The sequence below is a fragment of the Rattus rattus genome, chromosome 1 (assembly GCF_011064425.1).
Source record: "Rattus rattus isolate New Zealand chromosome 1, Rrattus_CSIRO_v1, whole genome shotgun sequence".
Taxonomy (NCBI): domain Eukaryota; kingdom Metazoa; phylum Chordata; class Mammalia; order Rodentia; family Muridae; genus Rattus; species Rattus rattus.
In genome coordinates this window covers 91,646,994-91,673,777 of record NC_046154.1, presented here as the reverse complement: position 1 = coordinate 91,673,777, position 26,784 = coordinate 91,646,994, and the positions used below count along the sequence as shown (strand labels likewise).

At 45.7% G+C, this 26,784-nt stretch overlaps 1 protein-coding gene across 1 annotated transcript in view; it reads left to right on the top strand.

Annotated features, from left to right (window-relative positions):
* Window positions 1-10,835, top strand: part of Kiaa1958 (KIAA1958 ortholog) — a 136,803-nt gene extending 125,968 nt beyond the window's left edge. Inside the window, exons 4-5 of the mRNA XM_032903455.1 lie at window positions 8,410-9,210; window positions 9,263-10,835. Coding sequence (XP_032759346.1) covers window positions 8,410-9,210; window positions 9,263-9,268 — 807 coding nt within the window. The 3' untranslated portion in view covers window positions 9,269-10,835. The remainder of the gene's footprint in view (window positions 1-8,409; window positions 9,211-9,262) is intronic.
* Window positions 10,836-26,784: the final 15,949 nt, after the last annotated feature.

Genomic DNA, 26,784 nt, shown 5'->3' with positions numbered 1-26,784 from the left:
CACACACACACACACCAACCCAGTCACAAACCCTTTAGTCCCTTTAATGATGTCCTGCCTGCATGCTAGTACAACAGTGGCAACAAGTGGGAGCAACCAGCTGATACCTGATTCAACTCAAGGCCCCCTCGCTCCACAAGATAGAAAAATCCTTACTGACACTGCTTAGATGACCAAGAACCTGACCAAGAACCTTAGATAGCCCAGGGACGAGTAGATAGGGTAAGACCAAACGCTCCTGTTCTGAAACAATGATAATAACAGCAAAGGTATCAATGAAATGACTCCTCAAGATACTCTGCTCTGCAGAGGTAAGCGCCTGGCTTAACCTGCCTAGAGGCTTTCTCCTACAGCAGGTGGGGACAAGTACAGAGACCACACCCAGACACTATGAGGGAATGAGAGATCTCAGCTCCAAATGGGACATCTCCATAGCTCCCTCCCCTTGGAGATCAGGGAACCCTGCAGAGGAGAGGCAGACAGTGTACGAGCCAGAGAGGGGTGCAGGACGCCATGAAAGGAAGGTCCTCTGAGTCAGTGTGAGCAGACTCAGAGCCTGGGGCAGCACACGGGTCTGAACACGTCCACTGCACATGCATCATGGCTTCCAGTTTAGTGTTTTTATGGGATTCCTCAGTGGGCGAATGAGTGGGTCTCTGATTCTTGTGACTTCTCGTGGGCTCTTTTCCTTCAGTTTGTCTTTTCCAATGTGTTATTTTTTGTTTTATTCTATTTTATTGTATTATTATCCCTTGGAAGCCCATTTGTTTTATAAAGAGACAGAAAGAGTAGATCTGGGTGGGAGGGGAGTTGGGGAGAACTGAGAGGAGCGGAAAGAGGGGAATCCATAACCAGGTTTGTTAAGCATCAGTTCAAGGTGTGTAACTAGTTTAACTGCTTCTCTCAAGTCTGTGGCTGAATGTTCAGTCACAGTGAGCCCGTGGCTATAGACTAGTAAGAGAGCTGAGTATGGCTACTTGGTCTCACAGCGTTTTCTGAGTCCATTGCCCCACAGCCTCACGAGAAAGAATAGAAATCAGTCAAGTATCAACTTTAATTTTCAGTGAACTCTGAACTCTGAGGGTTACTCCTGATTTACATATGAAAAATAATTCATCTTGAGAAGACTTAATTTTGAGAAGAGTTCATTCTTTTACCTAATCTTCAAGTTTCTTTTTAAAAATAATTTTTATTACTTGAGGATTTTATACATGAGACCACTGAAGTCTGTTCTCCCCCAGTAGGCTGTATAGAACCTTCTGGCATTCTGGAAATGACCCAGCAGGGAAGAGGTTTCCTGGTCAGTCTTAAACGTATTTCTTATTTAAAGACTTGTTTGTGTTATGTATATGAGTATACTGTCACTGTCTTAGTTATGTTTCTGGTCACCGTGACCAAATCCCACACAAGAAGCCACTTGAGGTAGGAAATGTTAAGGAATGGCAACAGGGCGAGAAGCTTCTCGCTTACAACTGTGTGAATCCGGGGTTAGAGGAGTCCCCACCTCCTTCCCCCTTTTTCCTGTTTCTGAGCCCGTCGTCCCCTCCTGAGTGCTGGCCTCACAGATGTGCCACTACTTCTGGTGTATGTGGTGCTGGGGACAGAACCCAGAGCTTCTGCGTGCTAGGCAAGCAACTGACCTACTGAACTCCATTCCCAGCCCTCCTTCCCCCCTTTTTATTCAGTCCTAGACCCCATGATTGGAGCTGCCTACAAAGCCCTAGAAACACTGTGGCACCATGGAGTAGCTTAGTCCAGCGGAGGAGGAAGGTTAGCCACTGTGCCTCCCAGTGGCGCGGTCTTGGCGGATCGCCTGCCTGCTGGCGCAGGTGGTCCAACGACTTCTGGAAGGCAGGAGCCGCCTGAGTTCATGACTGGGTCTCCATCCAACACCAGCGAGAAGCCTGGGTGGATGATGGCAGCCTGTGTGCTGACGAACGTGTCAGGGAAATGACTTAGATAAGTATCAGGAGCGCGCGCACACACACACACACACACACACACACACACACACACACACACACACACACACACACACACACACAGATACAGATGTGCTGATGAACATGTGAGGTCAGTGACTGAGATCTAAGTATCAGGAGCACACACACACACACACACACACACACAGATACAGATGTGCTGTGACGAACGTGTCAGGTCAGTGACTGAGATCTAAGTATCAGGAGCACACACACACACACACACACACAGATACAGATGTGCTGATGAACATGTGAGGTCAGTGACTGAGATCTAAGTATCAGGAGCACACACACACACACACACACACACACACAGATACAGATGTGCTGACGAACGTGTCAGGTCAGTGACTGAGATCTAAGTATCAGGAGACACACACACACACACACACACACACACAGATACAGATGTGCTGACTAACGTGTCAGGTCAGTGACTGAGATCTAAGTATCAGGAGCACACACACACACACACACACACACACAGATACAGATGTGCTGATGAACATGTGAGGTCAGTGACTGAGATCTAAGTATCAGGAGCACACACACACACACACACACACACACAGATACAGATGTGCTGACGAACGTGTCAGGTCAGTGACTGAGATCTAAGTATCAGGAGCACACACACACACACACACACACACACACAGATACAGATGTGCTGACGAACGTGTCAGGTCAGTGACTGAGATCTAAGTATCAGGAGCACACACACACACACACACACACACACACAGATACAGATGTGCTGATGAACATGTGAGGTCAGTGACTGAGATCTAAGTATCAGGACACACACACACACACACACACACACACACACACACACACAGATACAGATGTGCTGACGAACATGTCAGGTCAGTGACTTAATCCAAGTATCAGGAGCACACACACACATACACACATAGTAGATACAGAATATTTTTCTTGGTTTTCACAAAATACTATACTACACACTCCAAAATTAAGTCACAATAAAGCAGTTCCAGAAGCATCTACCTACAGAGTGTATTGCTTGCACTAAAAGAAGCAGTTTATTCTGGCCTGTGCCCAAACTGGTTTGCTTATCAAATATTTCCCATTTCCAAGGTGTCCAGTCTCTTAAAAGATATTGCAAGAAGTATTTTTATTTCAACTGTTGAGAGTCAGCTTATTGTGTCGTATGAGGGAAGGCTGGCAGCAGCTTATGAACTCGGCTTCTATCATGTAAGGATCACTGTGACTGACTAGCAGCTCTTACCTAGTAAGGCATGGTGACACACACGTGTAATCGCAGCATTCTGAGCGCAGAACCACCTGGAGAAAGTGTCTGCTGCTTCTTTTTATTTTATTTTTTTTAATTTTGTTTCTTTGACAAGGTCTTACTGTGTGGCCCTGACTAGCCTGTGCTATCTGCTATGTACACCAGGCTAGCCTTGAACTCAGAGGGAACTACCTCCACAGTGTTGGGATGAAAGGCGTGTGCCACCATATCCAGTCATTTATTTGAGTTTAAAATTGTGGTAAAGAACTATTTTTAATGTAAAATGTTGCTACTTTTTTGAAATTTCACACATAAATGTTTTATCATTTCTATCTCCTTACTGTAATTCCTCTCATGCCCCTGCAGCTCCTTCATGTTCCAACCCCATCTCAAATTCATGGCCTTTTCAATAGTGATTTTTATGATTGTTTTATTTGTGTGTGTGTGTATGAGAGTGTGTGTGTGCGTGCATGAGTGTGTGTGTTTTGTGTGTCTATATTTGGAAATTCTATGTGGTCTCACAAAATGAACCCAAATTCTGTGCCTGTCTTTAGCACACGTATGTCACACACTCATACATGACCTGCTGAGTTGGTTTAGTGTTGCTTCTATGCGCATGTGTGTAGGACTGAAGGAGATTAGATGACCTATCTCGGGCTCATCCCTCTCTGTGCAGTCATTGCCTGTAGTCCTTCTTCTAGGGGAGGGGTCTTGTAGGGTAGGGTTTCTCCCATCCATGTTGGCAAGACAACTGGTGTCACTATGCAGGTCTCCTTTAGATGACCATTTATTTGAGATTTCATAGATGCAGCTTTACTCTCCTATATAGAAGACACTACTTATCTCACAGCAGACAGACATCCTGGCCCCCTGGCTGTGAGAATCTTCCCTTGCCCTCTTCCATGATGTTCCCAGAGCCTAAAGCATAGAGATTGTATTGTAGATGTGTCACTTGGGGCTGGCGACCCCACAGGCAGATCTCCCATTGTTTCTGTGGTTGCTGGGATTTGAACTCAGGACCTCTGGAAGAGCAGCCAGTGCTCTTAACCGCTGAGCCATCTCTCCAGCCCATTTTTGTGGATTTCTGTGATGGTCTTTATCTGCTGCAAAGAGAAGCTGTCTTGATGAGGGATAAGAAGTGTGCTTAACTGTGGCTGTAAGGATGAGTGTGTGGACTGGTTAGAGGTTACACTGGTTTAGGAAAGTCACAGTAGTGGGTGCTCTGAGGGGTCTACAACCTCACCAGCCATGGCTGTCAGCTAGGTTTACAGCGGTGGGCATAACGCTCTCCCTTGAGCTGGCGTTAGCTCCAGTTAGATACTCTCGCATAGTCACCAGAGGAAGGGCCACTGCTGCACCCTTCCAGATACTTCCCACGATGGCCGATGCTTAAGCGTACAGCTGAGTAGCATTTGCTGTGCTCACACTGTTCCGCAAGCAACCACTGTTACTCATTCCCGGGATTTTTCCATCCTTCCAAATAAAACTCTCTACTCACTAAACTAATGCAGCCCTCACTTCCTCTTTGTCCCAGCCTGGCCACTCCTATCCTGCCACCTGCCTCTGTGACTCTGTTTACGCTGGGCACTGCAGATGAGTAGAATCTTCACCGTCCTTTATGATTAACTCGTTCTCTGTGTCTGAAGTGGGAAAAGTGAGCCTTGTTTAGCATAACACTTCAAGATTTCGTTTTATGGCTGAAGAAAATATCATGTGTATGTATGTGCCTCATTTTACTATTTACCAGCGGACACTTGGGTTTTCCCCACACTTTGGTCATTATGAAAAGCACTACGGTAAAGCCGCATGCGCCCTTCCGTTGTTGTTTGGGCATACGCTGTCAGTCCTTGTGGATTTAGGCTTGGACTGAGGGAATGGCAGTCCCTACATCCCAACTCACATTGGTTATCACCTCTTTTCTTCCTAATCCTAGTTATCTACTGGGGCGGAGCACACTTCCACACGGTTTTAATTTCCCTGTGCCAGAGAAGAAAAGATTGGGGCTGGGCGGAGAATATCGAATGCCTTGGAGTCCCCTATTGTAGCATTCTGTAAGGTCCAGATTTGTTCAGGTTCGACTGTTTTCCTACAACCAAAGGACCCAGTCAGTGCTGTTTTGTTAATGAGAAAGCTGGTCTCGGGGCTGTTAGCAGCACCGGCTGCTCTTCCCAGCACCCACATGGCAGCTCACAACTGTCTGTAAATCCAAGATCTGACCTCTCACACAGGCATACATGCAGGCACACATACAAAACACCAACATACATAAAGTAAAAATAAATAAATAAAAAGAAAGTTTATCTTATGCTTTGTACACTGCTACTCTAACCTGTGTACTAACCAACTAACAGATCTAACCAGTTGTCAGGAAATGAACTTTCATGTCCTTCCTTCCTTCCTTCCTTCCTTCCTTCCTTCCTTTTCTCCTCCTTTCTTCAATTTAGCATGCCATCCTGCCCCTAACTTTGTAAGGAGAAGTCCAGTTTTCATTGTGGGGCTATTTTTATAGTTCTTGCCTACAAAATACTCTTATTTTTATTAAGCAGATTTCTTGCAACATCAGCTTAAAGTCGGGCCTAAAAAGTTTAAAGTAGATACCACAACTTTAAAATAATTTTCAGTATTTGTGACAGTCCTGTTTCCCCTACCATGTCAGTGTCCATGCATGTAATACTGACCAAGATTGGGTCATCCATACACTGTAATGGTGGCACTTGTGATGCAGTGTGACTGTCATCGTGACTGTGACGTAACAGTCAGGCACTCAGTGTCTTACAAGGTACCATGTTGCCCGGAACTTGTGTGCACCAGAGCCACTGTGTTTGCAACACGCTCTTTAGTATTTGTTTATTGTGCTGTCTCTGTGTGCATGCACATACATACATACCATGGTGTATATGTGATGGTCAAAGGGCAGCTCGTGGAAGTCAGTTCTTGCCTTCTACCTTGTTTCTGAGTCAGGGCTCTTGTTTCTGTTGGCTGAGTCCTCCGGGCTGGGCCAGCCTGAGCCCGTGCAGCCCATCCTCCGGTCTCTGCCGCCCATCTTACTGTAGAAGTGCTGGGTCGCAGATCCATGCTGCCACACACATGGGTTCTGGCCCGTGGCAGGCCTCAGGCTTGTATGAGGCGCACGTTGACCCACTGAGCCATCACCCCAGCCATTGCGTTCTTGGCGTTATAGGAAACTGGATATACCTTATGCAGCATGAAAGGTGCCTGTAGGGTTATCGTAATACAGACTTTTTGTGATAACTATAGATGTGGGTCATAGAAGAACGGAGAGCCTTTGTGCCCCCCCCCATATTGTTAAACTGTTTAAATCCAAAAGAAGTGGTGGGTCAGCAGTCAAACGCTTGCCCAGCACATAGGAGGCGGCTTTGGTTTGACTCCTAGCACTACAGAGACACTGAGTAAAGTCACACAGGTGTAGCGGCTTATATGCCCACATTACACACATGTATGCATGCACACACATTCATACACACACATGCACGCATGCACACTAAACAAAATCATTTAGACTTTATAGATTTTCAAGCTCATGCACATGAAGCACGGTGTCTTTCCTGTTCTTTCCTCTCATTTTATGTTGGCCTTGTTCTGAATATTCTGACGTCCACCTCTATGCTTTTTCTCTTCCTGTCTGACTTGAGAGGACTTGGTTAACTTGTTAGGTCTTTTCAAAGGTTGATGTCTTCCCCTTCATTCTTCATTAATTTAGATTTTTGTTTTTATTGGCTCATTTTATGACTTATGAATCTGATTTACTTTTCTATCTTTGGGAGTATATAATCAGTTTGCTTACTGAGAATAAAGTTTGGTAACAAATCATTTTAGTTTATGTTGTCAGAATATATTTAATGATACTATAATATTAATTATTAATATAATAATACAATAGAGTATATTTATGTTTAATCATAGCTTAGTCAATATTTGTTTTTAAATTGAATTTTTCATAGATATTACATTTGCAAAGATTTTTTTTTTTGCCAGGTGGTGGTGGCACACACCTTTAATCCCAGCACTGAGCAGGGTGTGTGTATGTGTGTGTGTGTGTGTGTGTGTGTGTGTATGTGTGTGTCTGTGTGTACATGTGAGTGTGTGTGTGTGTGTGTGTGTGTGTGTGTGTGTGTGTGTGTACATGTGAGTGTCTGCAAAGGCCAGAAGAGGGCATCTGATGCCTAGAACTGAAGCTACAGGTGCAAGCCCCTGCCTGACGTCTGTTCTAGGCACTGAGCACTTTTCTCTGCTTGAGTAACAAGGACACTAACCTAATTGACACCATCTCTCCAGCCCTAATTTGGCTAATTTTTAATCTATAACTAATCTTGTATTTTCTTTTTGACTCTTGGGCTATCAGCAAAATGAGAAGGGCTAATGATAGTCTCTACTCAAACTTTTATCAGAATTTCCATTTTGTCCAAAGAGTGTAGTGGAGCCTGACCTGACAGAGCAAGGCAATGTACTCTTTACCTCTTCATCTCGAACACAAAGTCAAACTCATAAACTCATAAGACTTAAGACTGATACTGAAAATGTATTGATTATTAAGCTAGAGGTGTGTTAGGATGTAGTCAGGTAAATCCAAGGGGAAGATCACAGAGTCGGATGTTTCTGTGTGAGTAGATGAGTCGGTTCTCTTCCAGTGAAGCCCTTGCTTAGCAGTGGGTACCAAACAGCGTGGGCAGGCATCAAGGACATCAGTGTGGGGATGATTCAGAGATCAGTTACAGAATCCTTTAGAGAGGATGCCTGAACTTTACTAAAGGAGAGGAAAACAAATGGTTTGCAAGCAAAGAGAAGAAAGGGCCTTCTATTGAGGAATGGTCAGTGTCACATTGGTAATCTGTGTCCACATATGTGCTTGAGACAAGTTTGTAAGCAGCCATTGCTGCTCACAAACCCTTAGAAACTCGTGGTCCATGTCCACCATAAGCATTTCTTGTGCACTTTGAGACAGTGGCTACCTGTATATTTTACAGATGAAACCTAGATCATCCAGTTTGAAATTCAGTGCTTTTCTCCTACATTGCATGAAGGGTTCCATCCTCTAGAGGTCAAGAAACGGTCCTCTCCATAGTACAGCCCCTAGTGAGGGTTGGGGGGAGAGGGGTCAGCTGTTCAGATGTCCTCCGATGTATAACTTCAGTGTTTGTCTCATTCGAGATCCCTGCAGTGAAGTTGAACGAGCTGCTTGAGAACTTTTATGTTACTGTCAAGAAGAGTGACGGCTCAGACTTCCTGGCTACCTCACTTCACGCCATTCGCCGCGGCCTGGACCGCATCCTGAAGAACGCTGGTGTGGGCTTTTCCATCACCAGCGGTACCTTCAGCTCCTCCACCAAGAAACTCAAGGAGAAACTGTGGGTCCTGAGTAAGGCAGGGATGTCCGGTGCCCGTTCTCGCAACATTGTCTACTTCTCCCTTTCTGATGAGGAGGAGATGTGGCAGGCAGGGTGTCTAGGAGATGACAGCCCAATTACTCTCCTGTCCACAGTGGTCAAGTACAACAGCCAGTATCTGAATATGCGGACACTGCAGGAGCATGCAGATCTGATGTATGGTGACATTGAGTTGCTCAAAGATCCACAAAACCAGCCCTACTTCGCCCGGACAGACAGTGTCAAGCGGGAGAGCCGGAGTGGTTCGACTAGAGTGTGTCATGGGAAAATCTACCATGAGCACTCCAGGGGACACAAGCAGTGTCCTTACTGCCTCCTCTACAAGTACATGTATATCCACCGGCCACCCACCCAAATGGAAGCCAAGTCCCCCTTCTACCTTACAGCACGGAAGGAGGCCACTGATATGGGCAGCGTGTGGTACGAAGAGCAGCGAATGGGCTTACGCTCTCTCCGGGGAATTGTCCCAAATTTAGCCAGGAAGATCAAGCTGGAAAACTGTGAGAACTTCACCTTCGTCTCCTTCACTCAGGTCTCCAGGCGACTCGGCTCCCATAGCTGCTGCCAGTGAGCGGCTCCCATAGCTGCTGCCAGTGAGCGGCTCCCATAGCTGCTGTCAGTGAGCCCTCAGGGCCAGGTCACAGTCCTGCTTACTCGGTGGCCGCAGCCGGGCCTCACCAAGCAGGTTCTGAAGCCACAGAGGCTGATGTCTTCGCTCCATGATCCAGCTGGCCTCTGTTACTACAGCCGGCCATTCCTCAGACTTGAGATTCACTTTTACATAAAAGTAGATGACTGGATAATTTGGATGTTTTATCTAAATGTGAGACACCTTGTTAAATCAACACAATAGAATATAACACAATATAAAATTACTATATACAAGAGTGAAGAAATTCATTTTATCTAGTGCCTTTTTAGCACAGGTTTTCTTGAAAAAAAAAAGAAAAAGGAAAAAAAATGTTTTGAGTAGTTACTTAAATATCCCAGTAGCCCGGTAGCTTTAGAATGGTATAGAATTATATATGCTTTGTTGGGTTCTTGTTTGTTTGGTTTTGTTTTGTTTTTCCCCCACATAGGGACCTAGAGCAGGAGAGGCAGACATGGAGAAAGCTTGCCTTCAGCACCCCGTGTGTCTTGTTGGTGGGTACTCTGCCAGGGCAGCTGGCTGCTCACCGAGATAAAAGATGCACTTGCTGTGCTGTCCATAGGGGCAGGTTGGTGAAAGGAAGCTGAGCCTCTGAAAGGGTGTGTGGGAGACACCGAGTGCCGTGGACTCGGTGTATGCACCTCGAGGAGTTCTAGTTAGCAGAGGGTGGACTTGGAAAGGCCCCTGTGACCCAGATGTGAAAACCTCCTGAAGCAGAAGTGCCTGCGTCTGTCGGTTCTCCTCTGAGAACACTTGCTGTTTGAACTTCCATTTTGTTTGCTTTGTTCTTTAATCTGCTTTGTACATCTCAAAGTTGTGTTGGCAGGCGTCCCTGGACCTGTGAGCCATGCTTGACTAGGAGAATCAACAGAGTAAGCCACAAGGAAAACACTCCCCGGGCATTGTAAGGACCCTGGGAATCCTGTAGGCTGACAGTAGTACTAGGGACCCTGACTTAGGCAGCCTGCCTGGAAAGCAAGCCCAGCACAGGGACATAGTTACTGGATCAGAGCGTCACGGGAGGGAGGTTATTCCTGCATTTAAAAATCATTTCACACTGATAAAAGTCAACCTGACCATGTGTTATTTAAAAAGCAGACTTTTCTAGTAACTACTGTGAATATATGTTTTTAAAAAGGAGCCCAAAGAGTGCTAATTAATAATAGTAATTTCTACTCTATTTTCTATTCCAGGAAAGACTGCTTTAATTGTACCATTATGTTCTTGTGTGTGCTTTCTAATCCAAATTAAAATTCCAATGCACATTCATATTGCACAAGTCTTTAAATTAGTTATGTCTCTTTCAAAGCATTGTTTTAGTATTTACTTAAAACCATTTAAAGTCACTAGTCACTCAAGTATGTGACTCTTTACCAGAGAAGACTCAGCCAATGCTGCCTTAAGGTCTCATGTTGTTCCCTTTCTAGTGACTACATGTCTAGAGTTCTGTGTACTAGGTGGCCTTCCCCGGGTAGCGATAAGTTTTAGTATCTCACTCTGTGTGTAAATAACAGGATTTGATAGCCAGTGTTCTCACTTGATCCCATGTCTCGGTCTGTGGTGGTTTCCAATCGTGATTTTAGGTTTTGGTTGAGAAGAGATAGGCAAGCCAGGTGGGGCGGCGCACACTGTCAATCCCAGGACTTGGGAGGCTGAATAGGTGGATCTCAATTAAGGCCAGCCTGGTCTACAGAGCTAGTGCGGGGACAGCCAGGGCTACACAGAGAAACCCTGATGGGGGTGGGGGGGTGGGGGGAGGAAGAAGAGAGAGGCATAAAACATTAGTCTTCTTTGGTTTGCTAAACACCCAGAGGGTGTTTTGTTTGTGGCTAGCAGAGTCATCTGTCAGCTCTGCATGGAGGGTGGAGCTGACTTGTACGGCCAAGCTGCACAGCTTGCAGCTTAAGTACGGACCCCTTCCATTTCTTTTAAATAGCTTCAAAATGGCGCCATTAGGTGTGCCGGGGTCTTTTCAACGTTTCCATAAGTAGCAATAACAGTAGCAATAACTGACCGGAGGCTGTTAATCTTCCTGTTACCTGTAACTTCTCAGCATCTCCTAGCCTCTCTGCCTCAGCTTGCTTGCCCATCACCTCCTGGATACACTGTAACTTCTCAGAATTCAGAGGGGAACAATTCTAAAAACTCAGGGGTCAGATCTTCACTTACACCTGGCAGAATGCGAACTCTTTTGAGTTAGAAGGATCGTGGGAGTAAAGAACACGTGTGCTTCAAGGACCGCCATATGCCGTGTACAGCTTTGTACTTGTGCAGATGTGTGCGTGTGAAACACGCTTTAAATCAATGTGTGTGTGGTCAGGCTGGGTGAGCCCGCTAGCATGGCCAAGGAACTCTCTGCGTGGGTGGCCTTGCTTGGGAGGAAGCCAGAGAGCGTGCGGCTGAGGTTCAAATGAAGCAGTCATTCTGTCTTTCTAGTCAGCTCCGTACCATCTCCACAGGAGAAGGGAGGCAGCAGCTACGGCTGTTCTCCACTCACCTCCGGGTTTCTGGGCTCCTCAACTGGCATGGTTATCAAGGACTTTATGTCTGTTGGATCTGGATCTGGGGCAGCAGCTCAGTGGTAGAATGCTTGCCTCGTATGTGCAAGGGCTTGGGTTCAGCACTAAAGAAAGGAAGTCTTTCACTGGTTCACCTAGATGCAAGTTGCCTCTGAGCCCTGCATAAGGGAGGCAGCCATCTGTATTCTGAGAGGACCCCTAGATCTTGGGGGAGATCATTCCACAACACCATTTGTATTGTTCTAACAGGAGCTGAGTTAGGCATGGTGGCATACACCTGCAATCTCAGCACTCAGGAAACTGAGGCAGGAGGCTGGCTATGTGTTCAGGGCCAGCCTGGGCTACAGAGTGAGTCTGTCCCAAAAAACTTAACCTTCATTAATTAGAGTTCTAGAGATGCTCAACCTTTCAGAGCACTGGGTGCTCTTCAGAGGACTTGGGTTCAGTTCTAGACACCCACATGGCAGTTCACAGTCTGTGTCTGACACCCGATTCTGGCCCCTCCAGGCACCAGGCACGAACATAGAGCACAGGCATACATGCAGGTACAACACCCACACCAAACCATAAATAAAAGAATTGTAGCTGCTGCCTCCCTAGAGCCTACAAGCCTCTCTCTGGGGAACAGTCTGCCAGGTAATAGGTTATCATCCTGGTGCAGGAGATCCCACTGGACATGAAGAGGTTATCTGGACAGGAAGCTGTATTTTGGGCATGCAGTGAACTAACTTTCTTTCCTTCTTTCTTTCTTTCTTTCTTTCCTTCTTTCTTTCTTTCTTTCTTTCTTTTTTCTTTTCTTTCTGCTCTTTTTTTTTAAATTAAAATGTTAGTAACACATTACACTCATTTCCTCCATTGCTGAGATTCTGTTCCTTATATTTCTAAACTTGGAGAGGAAACCAAACCTGTAATGTGGTGCAGTGAACACACCCATGCCTATGACTTCTACCTCCAGCACAACCAAGCCTGATACCTCACACACAAGCAAAAACGAGAAGGAAGACCAGAGGGGTCTTCAGGGGCTAAAGGTTTTCCATTGTTTTCTGTATTTTAAAACAATACTGTATCTAACCAAAGCTGTGAAAGGAATGTTCTCTTTGGCCAAGTGGCATGGTCCCCTTTCCCTGGATTTTATTCTACTTTGTCAGCTCAGACCCATAAATGTTGTTTGAAAAAAAAATGTGAAATTCTACTACTTTTTATATTAATTCAGTCTTATTAAAAGCATTGAGTATTTCAGCATGGTCATAGACGTGCTCGTTAAGATCTGAACAAGATGGTATTTATGCGGAAATTGAAATGTCCTGGCAGATCCTAGGCGCTCCTTCACAGCTCACGTGACTCTGTCGTGGTATCACTGGGCCGGCTCATGGCCAGGGCTCACACAAGTCATATGCTAGGCTAGAATTTCTCCTTATACTAGCATGCCTTTCTGAAAATAAATTTTTTTTTCCTAATTTTCAAGTTTCAGAGTTTCTACAGTTAATTTGTCATCTCTAGACAACAATGCCATTTTTGTCTGTTGAAAATAACTGTGGCCATATTGTTACCACTCAAGTGAACAAAATGGTTACATCTCATGCTTTCAGGTGGCTGTCACTGCTTTTATAAGACATTGATTGCTCTTCTAAAAAGAAGGGGAGCTTACTTTATGCATGGGTAAATATGAGTGAGAAGACCCCAAGGAAGCTGGCCGCTTTGCCCTGGATAAGCCCTGCTGCAGTCTGAGCACAGCCCGTTGTGGTGCTGTTAACAGACAGCTGTGAGCGCAGCATAGTGAAAATTTCAAACCCGTGTCCAGTTTGTAATTTCACTTCTAAACAAAAGTTAAGTCTTTGTCAAAAGAGAAACATTGTGTTACTTAAGCCTTGTTCCTGAGATGTCTCTTGTGCTTGTCTACCTGAATGAGTGGATTTAAGCTAACCACAGTTGTGCACACCTCGAACCTCAGAGCCTGGGAGCCGAGGTGGGGGATTGCAAGTTCAAGGCTAGTGAAGCCTAATGGTGGGGCACAGCTGCCCCTCCTCCCGGAGAGGCCAGGAGGATGGTGAGAACTATCCTGGGAAATCCAGACCACCATGTCAGCCACGTTTGACTTACCCACAGTAGTTTGAGCAGGTCCGGCTCTGTGCCCGCCGTCCAGGAGATTTTCCTCCGTCGCTCTGCACAGTCATGTTGTTCATTTCACTCAAGGTCCTCATTGCTTATCTGGTGCAGCTGATATGGAAATTAACCATTTCAGGAAATACTTAGGACCACTCCAACCCCAAAGAAAGAGTGTCTAATGTGTTGGTAAGTACACAGTAGCCCCATCACTACTCATACAGACTACATAGCTTCCTCCTCCCTCACTGAAAGGGAACAGCTCCTAAGCCTCAGGGGCTACTCCTATATCCACCCAGTTTTCAAATGAAGACCCCAGTTGGACCTCCACTGGGAAGGATGCCCCCGAGCTGCCTCCCCCTCTCTTAACATTCACAACCGCTCTGCAGAGTGCATCTAATTATTCCCATGTAGTTGTTAAGCAGCCAAGACTCAGATAAGTTACTCTAACTTCCACGTTCTCACAGAGCTAGAGAAAGTTAACCAAGGTCACATCTTGATTCCAAATCTAATACTCACCAGGAAATCAAAAACCTCCCTCCTTCAGGCCTACTGAAGTCCATTTAACTTTGTAAAAGTTCATTTTGGAACTTTTAGCCAGGCATGGTGGCACACACCTGCGATCCCAGCAGTTGGGAGCGGGAGGCAGGAGGATCAGGGGTTTGTCCATCCTTGGCTACATAAGCTAGCTTTGGCTACTGGCAATTCTGTCTGAAGAGATCATTTAAGAACTAACCAGCCAGGGGCACATTGCAGAATCAGGCCTGGGAAACTAGACGACTTGCTCCTCCAGAGTATAGCTGGGGAGGTTGGGACTTAAACATTAATAGCATACTATCTGGCTGTGAAAAAAAAAAAGTGAATACTGCTTGATGCCTGTGCCCACCCCAAGATGGCTCCTCATGCAGAATAAGGCCCCCAAGCCAGAGCTGCTGAGTCACCCTCTAACTGATGCTACACCGTGAAGGGAGGAGTCTAGAGCTCACCTTCTCTTTGCCAATACACAACCTCATCTATCTCCCTGACTGACTAGAAAGCAGAGGGGACATACAGACGCTAGTGCACTAGAGTGGACAGTCAATGCTGGGTAGCAGGAAGGCATATTTTTATGACTTCTTGTTCATTGTTGGTTTAGAGATCCAGAACACCAGGCAGTAGAAGGGTTCAGCAGTAAAGCACCCCGAGACTTCATGTAGTCACTGGCTTGAACTTACACGGTCCTCCTGCCTCAGATCCCATGTCTGACTGAGAGCATTCTTGTCATAATTGTAAGAGCATAATCTGTTTCTATGTAATGCTAAGTTATCTTACATGGTTAGGGGAGAAAGGCAGCAGAATGGGATGGAAACAAATGGATCAGAAAGAAGGACTCTTAAGGAAAGTTAAAATGGGGATGGAGATGGTTCAGTGGTTAAGAACAGTGACTGCTCTTCCAGAGGTCCTGAGTTCAAATCCCAGCAACCAGAGGATGGCTCACAACCATCTGTAATGAGATCTGATGCCCCCTTCTGGTGTGTCTGAAGACAGCGACACTGTACTTATATAGAATAAATAAATCTTTAAATAAAAAACAGAAAGTTAAAACAGGAGTAGGTTGAAACCTATATGGGCAGAAAACAATACTGAGCCTTAAAAGCAGCAATTAATGTGAGGGACAAATGAGCTTTTTCTGCTTAGAAAGTTTTTGATGAAGATAAAGTTTGAATTTGCTTTTCATGGAAAGACTATAGAGAAACAAGAACTTACCTGACCAAGTCTGTGTTTATAACGCGTCAGTGAAGGCAGGAAGCCATCTCTACGGAAACGAGCATCTGGCTTCCGCTCCTCTGCAGCACCAAGTGCTGAGAAACAGGATTTTAAAGAGAAAGGTTTGCCTTTGGAGTTTTATATGTTCATATCTAAAATATTTGTTATGATAAAGTCCAGCTACCCTGCAGCTCACAAAACCTCATCTAAAATAAATAAGTCTCAGGGTTGGGGATTTGGCTCAGTGGTAGAGCGCTTACCTAGGAAGCGCAAGGTCCTGGGTTCGGTCCCCAGCCCCGGGAAAAAATAAATAAATAAATAAATAAATAAGTCTCTAATTTCAGTGTCTGCGGAGTGATAAACATCGGGTCATTGTCCACTAGAGGAGAGACAGGGTAGAAGTCGTACATCTGAAAATGCCCAGAGTCCTCTCCTGAATGTGCTGTTGTGTCTGAAAGTAAATACAGTGCTACACTGCTGAATTTTATTACTGAATAACCCATGGCACTTAGAAATAGAAAACTCAGATACAACTTTTCAAGTAAAATCTATTTTAGACTTTTCCTACCAACAATTAAAACACTCTCGTGGAAGAGACCATAGTTTTCAAGCGGCCAAAGCCAGGGATTCTCCCCCACCCACTCTGTCCTGGAGTCACAGAACCTGAGCTGGGCCTGCTCACTGTGTCCTGCGTGCTGCTCCGCTCTCCCCCAAATCAGCGACAACAGGTACAGCATTTGACAGTTACTGAATGGGTATATGTCCCTTTTAAAACTAAATACATGGGGAGCTGGAGAGATGGCCCAGGGGTGAAAAGCACTGACTGCTCTTGCAGGGGATGTGGGTTCAATTCCCAACACCCACATAGGAGCTCACAACTGTCTGTGACTCCAGTTCCAGGACATCTGATGCCCTCTTCTGGCCTCCACGGGTGCCAGGCATGCACACGGTGCACAGCTATTTCCTGCACACAAACATCTGTAAAATAAATTCTTAAAAAGCTGGATCAGGAGGAATGGAATGTTCTAGAGTGGAAACGTAAGTTGGATTTTAATCGCAGGAAGCTGGCCAGGGTGGTGGTGCTTTCCTAAATACCTGAAATTCTAGACGTCTGTCCGAGTTCAAGTATTGTGAACGTGTGAGTGTAGCTCAGTGGTAGAGCACCGGCCCTAGGGGTTTTTTTTTTTGTTTGTTTGTTTGTTTGTTTTGTTTGATACAGGGTTTCACTTTGTAGTCTTGGATGACCCAGAACTAATGTAGACAAGGCTGGTTTCGAACTCATAGACATTCACCTACCTGACTCCTCCAGGTGCTGGGACTAAGTGCATGTACCACCATGCCCAGCCAGGCCCTAGTTTTGACACCCAGCTTGGAGTGGCAGCAGGGAGCACAGTAGGAACAGAAACGTGGAAGACACATTCCTTCTGGAACCCAAGTGTTAGTGTTGGCGGTAAAGCTGGGTTTTCTTGTTTTCATTTGCTTGCCCTGGGCAGACTTGAGAACAGGAGCGAGGGTGCCCTCAGCCTCCTCACTCAGCCCCCACAGCAGTGTGTGCTCCTAGCTGTCTGGCCAGGTTAAGCTCTCAACTAGAGTTTCAGTGACCCCAGATGCTTCCTTTAACTTAGCAACACAGGAGTTCGCAGATCACTTTGTGTTTGCTTAGCTTTTCATTCTGGAGTACTGCAAACCCTCTCCTCAGAGACCCACAATCCCTTCTGGGTGGAGACCAGGTCTTCTCTTGCTTAGCTGTGATTGACAAGTCTGACTTTACCACTTACATAAGTAATCTGTTGTCTTAAATTTTAGTGTTTTCTATGTGACAGTTCCTTCTTTTGTTTTCCTCTCCCCCCCCCTTTTTTTTGTAACAAAACTGTGTTTGCAACGTTTTTTATTCTCCTGGGTGTTTTTAAACACACTAGAAAGGTCTTTCTGGCTACTGTTCATTCACTAGTCTGATTTTATTGTACCCTTTCCAACTGTTCCTCCCCTGGTGGCCACATCTGGGAACACAGGGATGTGTACTGGGAGCCGAGGGGCTCTGCAGCTGTCTGGTCAGTGTCTGCCTTGGAAGGTGTTCTTACCCTCTGGTCTAGTAGAATCTCTTACTAATTTGGAATGTTCAGGCTTTGTTTGTTTGTGCTTTGTTGGTTGGTTTTATTCTTGGATATGCAGCTTTACTCTTTAACCCAGATTTTAAAAATAATAAAAAATAATAATGTACATTTTATGTCTGTTTTCTTAAAGTAGCCTAGTTATTCAAACACAACATGCAGCACTGGGCTTGAGCGATTTTACGGCCTGTCACATCCCTGTAAGCGGTGTCTCGCAATGCCGGCACATGAGGACTGGTCCCTTGCCTGCGTCTGACACCCCTGGAGTCATGTTGTCCCAGCTGCTGGTCCTCTGAAAATGTCGCCGACTCAGTCCCTTGGTCTCCCCATCACATACCAGCCACTGTTCGTGCCTATACCTTATGTCTTACTAATAGATTTAAAGCTCTTTGAGTGTTGTTACTCTGAAGGCACTTAGTCCTCAGAACTTCCAAGTGGAAGTCTACTGCTGTCTGTTACAACAGCTAAACTCATTTCTAAGAAACAAAATTTCATGAATATTTCCAGTAGAATAGAATTTGGAGTCTTATTTAGGTTTCTGTTGCTATGGTAAATGTCACGACCGGAAGCAATTTTGGGAGCATTAGAGCTGCAGTACATCAAGAAGGGAGATGAGAACAGCAAGCAGAGGCGGGAACTGGAGCAGAGGCCGTGGAGGACACTATTTACTGCTTGCTCAGCCTGCTTCTTCATAGTAGAGAGGACCGTCAGCCTGTGGATGGCGTCACCCAGCGTGTGCAAGGCCCTCTCCCATCCAGAAAACGGACCACAAGCTTAGGAAAAGGATGATCTGATGGGAGCATTTTCTCACTTGGTTTGCTCTTCCCAAATGACTCTAGATTGTTACTTTGACATAAAGTCAGCCAGCACATGTAACGGTGCAAAGATGAAGATCTTTTCTCAAGAATTATCGATCCTCAAACAAATTAACTGTCTTCTCCGTGTTGCCGTGATGGTTTGAATGAGCTGTTCCTCACTTTTTCAGGCATCTGAGGACCTGGTCCCTAGTTGGTGACACTGGGTAGGCTCAGGAGATAAGGCTTTACTGCAGAAAATATATCACCTGGAGCAGGCTTTGACGTCTCAGAAGCCACCCAGCATTCGCAGTGCACCGTGTTGGCTTCCTGTTGGCAGATGGAACTCTCGCTGCTGCTCCAGTCAACATGCCTGCTGCTGCAGCCACACTTCCCCGCCATGACCGACGCGCGTCCCTCTGGAACCATAAGCCAATTGAACCTGTCCTTCGAGAGTTGTCTTTGTTAAAGTGCTTTGTCACAGCAATAGAAAAGTAACCAAAGAGGCTGGAGAGATGGCTCAGCAGTTAAGAGCACTGACTGCTCTTCCAGAGGTCCTGAGTTCAAATCCCAGCAACCACATGGTGGCTCACAACCATCTGTAATGGGATCCGATGCCCTCTTCTGGTGTGGCTGAAGACAGCTACAGTGTACTCACATAATAAATGAATAAATCTTTAAAAGAAGTGGAAAAGTAACTAAAAACTCTATTGTGCAATAATCATCTGAACTCAAGTTTTAAAACTTTGCTATCGCCTAAGCGTGAAAATGGCTTCAGGCTGCTTGGCTGTGACTCCCTTGTCTGAGGGCTGCTCTGTCTTTGGGAAGAAGCAGGGAAGACTTTACCTAAATGGTCTGTGCTGGTCGCTTTTTGACAACTTGACACAAACATACACACGTTTGGGAAGAGGAACCTCAGTTAAGGAAACGTCCTAGGAACGCGCCACAGGCAGTGGCCCAGGAGTGTTTTCTCCACTGTGGCTGGCGCGGGTGGGTCCAGCCCGCGGAGGGTGGTGCCACCCCAGGCAAGTGAGTTGTGGTAAGAAAGCAGGTGGAGCAAGAGGTAAGCAGCGACTTCCATGGCTTCTGCTTCCGTTCCAGCCTCGTCTCGCGCACTGCACTCCTGCCCTGGCTTCCCTCGGTGATGGCGTCTGAGCCAGGAGCTGTAGGATGAAGGATGCCTTTCCTACTCATGCTGCTTTTGGTCATGTTTCACCACAGCAACAGACGGAAACCTAAGACCGTTTCTTTCCGTCTCGAAAAAACGTAAGGAAGAAAGAGAGAACGGGGCTGGAGAGGATTCCGTTGTGAGAACACCTTGTTGATCGTTCCCATGGGGACCTCCCAAAAGCCCACCACTGCAGCTCCAGGGAGTCTGACTCCGCCAGCCCTTGAGGAGCACCCACATACGCATGTTCATAGCCACACCGCACATACACATAATCTTTTAGGTTTAAAAATACCGAGGGGCCAAAGGATGTAGCTCAGGGTTAGAATACTTGCCTCACACGCACCAGGCCCTGGATTCGATTCAATTCTCAGTACCACAAATCAAAACAAAATTAAAAACTTTTTTTTTTCTTTCAGTGTAAGCTATGGATATTTTTTTTTCCTTTAGGAAAATGCGCTAGGAAGCGCAAGGCCCTGGGTTCGGTCCCCAGCTCTGAAAAAAAGAACCCCCAAAAAAAAAAAAAAAAGGAAAATGCGTATGTGCATATTTTACACACAAAAATCTGTTTTCTTACAAAACCTCTCCCCCAGCACTGGGGTTGGGGATGGAACAACTGATTGAGTGCTTCCAGGGCCCACAGACCTGGGTCTGATCCCTAGCATGGCGCACACCAAGCACGTTGGTGCTCACCTGCGATCCCAGCACTCAGTGTGGAGTCAGAACTTCAAGGTTATCCTCAGGTACATCAGTAAGTTCAAAGCCAACCTGGGATAGATAGAAGACTATGAGACCATGTCTCAAAAAAAGAAAGGAAGGAAAGACTCTCGTACTGGATATTTTCAAAGACAGTTGCTTGGAGACACATCATGTAAAATACTTCTCGAAGGGTAATGGAGGTAACTGAAGACTCAGGTGATCTGCAAACCGAGTCGGTAATTGTCAAAGCCAGTGTGGGTCTATGAAATTCATTACCTGTCTCTGTTCTCTATGTGTCTGACATTTGCCACAAGAACAATTATAAACAAACACAGACGACCAAAAGGCTGTACTAGAGATGGCACAGCCTCAAAGGTGAGTAACTTCAGCTGAAAGGAGAGGCCCAGAGACACGGGAGGGAGCAGTGCCGCTAACAACATGGATGAAAACTGGAGCAGGGTTTAGCTGTATTGTGATGGAAACATCCGGTAAAGAAAGTCGCTCCTGGGGTTGGGGATTTAGCTCAGCGGTAGAGCGCTTGCCTAGGAAGTGCAAGGCCCTGGGTTTGGTCCCCAGCACCCAAAAAAAAAACCAAAAAAAAAAAAAAAAAAAAAAAAAAAGAAAGTCGCTCCTGTGGACAGCCCTATTTGTGCCTTCTAACATGGTTCCTTTACTACAGATCTGTGGGTTACTCAGTAGCCCTAAGACAGGTGTGCTACGATACACAGATGTGTGTTGCTTTTGTGCCAATGTCCCCTACAGATTGGCAAGCTATGCAAGAGGGCCAAGGAGGGCACGTCACCGAGCTGCTGCCGTAGATGAGGCGGCCTCTCTGAGAGCACAAGCCAGATGTGGGGTTCAGGGTACAGGCATGAGGGCCGGGGGCTGTCTGCTGTCCACCATACTTCTAACTATTCCTCCCAGTGCCTACAGCTTCTCCTGACCAGAACGTTTGGGCTTCTCTCAGGTATGTGGCCCCATTTCCCTTCCCCAGTACACTTCCCTTTTCTTCCTCTTCCTCCTGTGGCTTCTGATTCCGTCCTCTCCTTAGTGGCATTCTCACTACCATTTTTGCTGGTAAAACACCAGGGACAGATGTGAGCGACATTAAACAAGAATCATCTCAACAATAAACAAGATTCTTATATTTCTCATGGGATCCCAAAGAAATAAAGAGGAGAAACAAAATTTCCTGCTGGAGTATTTACAGTGTACTCAGCTGCTAAAATGCTCAGCATGCAATCAAGGAAGCAATTTAACATGTTTCTAACACACTAAGCTGTTGTAATCATCGTTAAGAGTTTGGCCAAATTTAAAGGACCCAGTCAATTTTTATGAGCGCATTAGAGCATCTAACGTAGCAATAACAAATGTACTTCTGACAGTTAATAGAAATGCTCTGTTTGTGCTTTGTTATTGCTGTCTGTTCCTTGGCTTACAGCCCAGAATGGAAAGGATACAATTTGACCTCTCTCAGGCAGGGAAGTGTGAGCTTGCCTTGCCTCTGCGCAGTCCTAGGCAGACCTGGGTAATTCACCTCCGCCTCACTTTATTGCTCTCTGGTTTGTCTCAGTGCAACTGCCAGCTGGCATGCAGTCCCCAGGACTCAGACTATGTGCCACTTCCGAGGCCACTTATTGTGCAATGTATTTGATGTTTTATATTTACATTGATCTCGTTTACCAAGCCTAGTGTCGCCTCCCTGCCTCTAATCTCAGTACTTGGGAAGTGGAAGTAGGCAGATCTCTGCGAGTTCAAGGCCATAAGTTCCAGGCCAGCCAAAGCTATAGAGGGGGACCCTGTCTGAGATAGGTCTGTCTGTCTGTCTTAATTTTATATTAAAATCAAAAGTAAATGCCTTAAACAAAAAGACAAGTGTCCCCTATGATTAGTTTCAATTTGCCAAATTCCACTTCTGCCTCTTTCTAGCTCGGAGGTCCTGACCTTTCTGTGCCTCAATTTCTTTTTTTGAAAATTTAAAGATTCGTACATATGACTGTTTTGCCTGTGTGTGTGCATGTGTGTGTGTGTGTGTGTGTGTGTGTGTGTGTGTGTGTGTGTGTGTGTGTGTTTTACAGGGTTCTAGTGGTGTTGACAGTAAGAAGAGAGCATTGGCTCCCTTAGACTGGAGTTACAGACGGTTGTGATCTGCCTGATGATGGATGTTGGGAAATGAACCTGGGTCCTCTATAAGAGCAGCCAGTGCTTTTAACCATTGAACCATCTCTCCAGCTCCAAAGTTTTCTTCATCTTTAAAATGAGGGTAACACCACACACATCTTACCTTGCAGGCTCGTGAGGATTAAGATATACATTATGCATATTATACATAGGTGATCTAGCTATCTATTATCGCGTGGGGCAAGGCCTCATATGCAATAACTATATAGATAAAGCATGCTATCTGTGGTATTGCATGTCCTGTCACTACACAGATGCAGTCTTCTGTATTAAAAACATGTAAGGTTCCCTGCCTTATATATATCCTTCTTAGTAGCACAGTAGCCTTAATGCCACCTCTCCTTCCTCTCCCAAAATGCTTGTGGTGGTCTGAATGAGAATGGTCCCCATAAACTCAGATATTTGAATACTTGGTCACCAGGGAGTGGCACTACTTGAAAGGATTAGGAAGTGTGCCTTGGAGGAAGTGTGTCACTTGAGGGTGGGCTTTGAGATTTCAAACAAATCCATTCCAAGCCCAGAATCTCTCTCTTCCTGCTGCCTGTGGATCCAGATGTGGAGCACCACACCTGCCTACGTGCCACACGCTCCCCACCATGGGCTAATCCTCTGAACTGTGAGCCAGCTGTGGTGAAATGGTGTCCTTGGTAAGAGCTGCCTTGCTCATGGTGTCTTCACAGCAATAGAACACTGGGACAATGTCCTTCAAACCCCGCTCCATCTCTAGATTCTGTCGGGCATCTTCTCCTCTGAAATTCATTTACATAGGTCAACCTTACATAATTTGTTAGGGTGATCTCACCCACTCCCACAGTGGTAGCACACAGAGGCCTAAATTATCTAAACCCTTCTCAACAGCAGTGAAATCACTCAGGGCCTGTTTTCTTAGTTCCTCCGGGTTGGCCGAGGGGCATAAAGCCACCCGAGGCCAAGGCAGTCGTAGGAAGGCCTACGGCTGTAGATTTGCTTCTCTAGCAGAATGCATAAGGCTTTTCTCTTCCTGCATCCTTCCTTCTTCCGCTTGTTAATCTCTCTCTCCCTTACGCACTCGCGCAGACACACACACACACACACACACACACACACACACACACACACACACACACACACGGCCATTAACTGAGGAGGGGAACCTGCAGCAGAGGGTGCTGGGCAGAAGACATCTGATGTGTCATCAGATTTGGAGATGTTAAGTTTGGGGACAGGAAAGAGACACCACCTTTGCATAAGAACAGAGGCACATGAACTTAGATCTCAGGGAGAACATTTATCTAGAAATGAGCTCAGGCTGGACTACAGGAGGATGTGGGAGGATGTGGGGCAATCAGATAAAAGCCAGCATTCCTTGGGAACTTGTGAAAACCGTTTTCTGTCCCCAGGAGTCCCTCCTCTGCTACCTCTAAGGCACATGGTTTGTCCACCCATGAATTGTGCTGTCTCATTTTCTGCAGTTTGCCCTGGCCATGTCCACTGCACTTCTTTTTCTCTCTGCTTTGGATAGTGTCTCTTATTCACGATAAAAACCTTTCCCCTAATAATGGTGCACTGGTGTGGGCAGTTTCTTTTCTGCACCCCCTTTGCGTGCATCCATACAGAGAGATTCACTTTAGAGACTAACCACTACAAGGGGAGATGTGAGTAACAGTGGTATAAACTGAGAATTAATCAAATGATATCACTCAAAGCCATGCTCCTGGACAGATTGACAAAGCAAGACTATAAAAAATACATCTTCAAGGGCTTTCCAATATTCTGTACTTGGAAAGAAAAGCCAGCCACTGAGGCAGAAGGCATAGCCAAGGCAAGAGGAACCATGAGAGTAGAACTGTGGTTCCAGATGATCAGAAATGTAAAGATGTTATACAGCACAAGGTAAACACAAAAATTAACTGCTAGGTTTAAGGGTGTGGAACTTCACTTACAAAAATAATTTTGGTGAATTTATGTTATTATAAGTTTGGCCTGGGTGGGCTCAAGCAGAGAACTGGGGTCAGCCAGCACAGACCACTCTTGGAGCTTGTTAGGTGGGGAGGCAGAAGGAAGGGTAGGAATAGAATAGTTGTAAGCTGAGAGAAGGCAAAAGTAGAGAGCCTTTAAAGTACACTCAATAGGAAAGCCAGGGAGTGGGAGGGAGGAGAACTGGATGGGAAGTAAATTAAAAAAATTCAAATACTTAACAGGAAAAAAAAAAAAAAACAGAAAGAAGGCCCGGGAGTAGGGAGAAAAGGGTAGAAAAATCAACATAATAAAACCAGAGAGTGTAGCCATCCAGGACAAGTGATTAGAGATTCTGTGTGGGAAGCTGCTGTAGAAATCATCAAAACAGTCTCCCAGGGAAGGGACAGTTAACCCAGGCTTGAAAAGGACTGGTCATATTAGAAGGCCTTTGACCATGTTCATGTACACATGCTAAAAACATGGTTCTGTAAGGACAAAGGTAGGAAGGTAGGTGGTGACTACAATCTCAGGGTAAGTGGCCTCAGAACACAATGCAGGTGACAGATATGAGGACAGGGACATGCATTCCCAGTTGTTTCTTCTCCCAGGGAAGCCTTGGAAGCAAAAGATGTCAGGGATCTGGAGACCAGAGTATCTACCAGGTCCAGTTAAGGTGGCTATGGACGGCTGGTGGCTCTGCGATAGCAGCAGCAGTCACAGGCTTAGAGAGGCAGTCAAAGTCCTTCCACGATGAAAAGGGCCACATGGCACTGGACAGACACAGGGCCTTTTGAAAATACAGTTATGGTGGTCAAGCTGAGTGTTCTGGGCAGTCTACATCCCCATAGAGGCAACAGTAAGACTAACTGAATTTACAGCCAGGGTGTAGACTCATGATCTGTGTTCTCTTCAGAAGTCCAAGACACGTGGCTCCTCCAAAGAGAAGACACACCTAAGAATGGCGGCGCAGGGCACTGGGGGAAAGCTGTGTTGCCTATGTGTACTGTGACTGAACCAAAAGTTCCACACAGTGGGGAAGTGATCAGGAAAGGGTGTCATGGAAGGTCAGCACGTACGGTAGAGGCTGATGGCTATCAAAAATAGTATACTAATGCAGGCAGAAGCAGGATTGTGTGGTAAAAAATAAAACAAAACAAAAACAAAAAAAAGTAGAGTTCTGAGTTCCCACTGCCTACCCCATATGACAAATTAATAGTCTGAATTAAGATCTTTGTAAGACAAGTGACAGACAAAAACAAACAAAACAGACCCCCGACCTAACTCTAACTTAATGAGGATCCATCGTCACATCTCAGATTGGACATTTTAGAAGGGAGCCCAGAATCTTGGTATTGACGAAGCCATAGCAGTCATGGGCCCACGATGTCACCGATGAGATTATCTCCCTGCTCTGCCGGTGAGGGTGGTGCCTTCATTCCTAAGTTTGGCTCCACACCATGGCTACCTGGCTGTCAACGGCAATACTTCCTTTTATCCATCCAAAGAGCAACCCCTTTGGAAATTTTCTCAGAGGAGAAAATGCAGCTTTTCTAAAACCCCAGCAAACTCTCCTGAGTCTCATCTGAACCAGTCCTGTGTTCCAGGAATGTGAGGGCTGACTCAGGTGGGACTTACCTGGCCCATGTCTGCAGATGTGGCCGAGTCAGCTTCCACACAGGGAAACATGGCCAATAAAAATGACTGTTAGGAAGAACAGAAGAGCTATGTGAACATTAAATCAACACCCTGACAATATCTGGCCTTTTCTTTTAAAAAGTTCTTGGAGACAGATGTAAAGAAGAAACTTGAAGAGAATATAGGTAGAGAGGGGAGGAGAGCGAAGAGTAATTTAGGGAAAAGATCCAAAGTGAAATGGAAAAGACAGCAAGATCAATGATCAGTGGAGAGCCGAATTATTCATATTCTTTTGCTGTTTCCCAAGTTTATCATTTCTAAGAGTAGATTAGGGTCAAATCTGTTCATCTCTTTCCCTGACTATGCCCCCAAGTGTTCAGGCTCCCAGCTTATACCAAGGGGCTTACCCTAGAATTCAAGTATGATTCCATCCTAGACTCTGGTTCGTTTGGTAAGCATCAGTGCTAGGGACAGAATTTCAGACTTCACGTATAATATGCTCTCACGATGAACTCTAGCTCCAGTCTACCTAAGAGTCATTTCTCAAGTATCAGAAGGTAAATTGTACTTTGGCTGATCCATGATGACCTCTACAT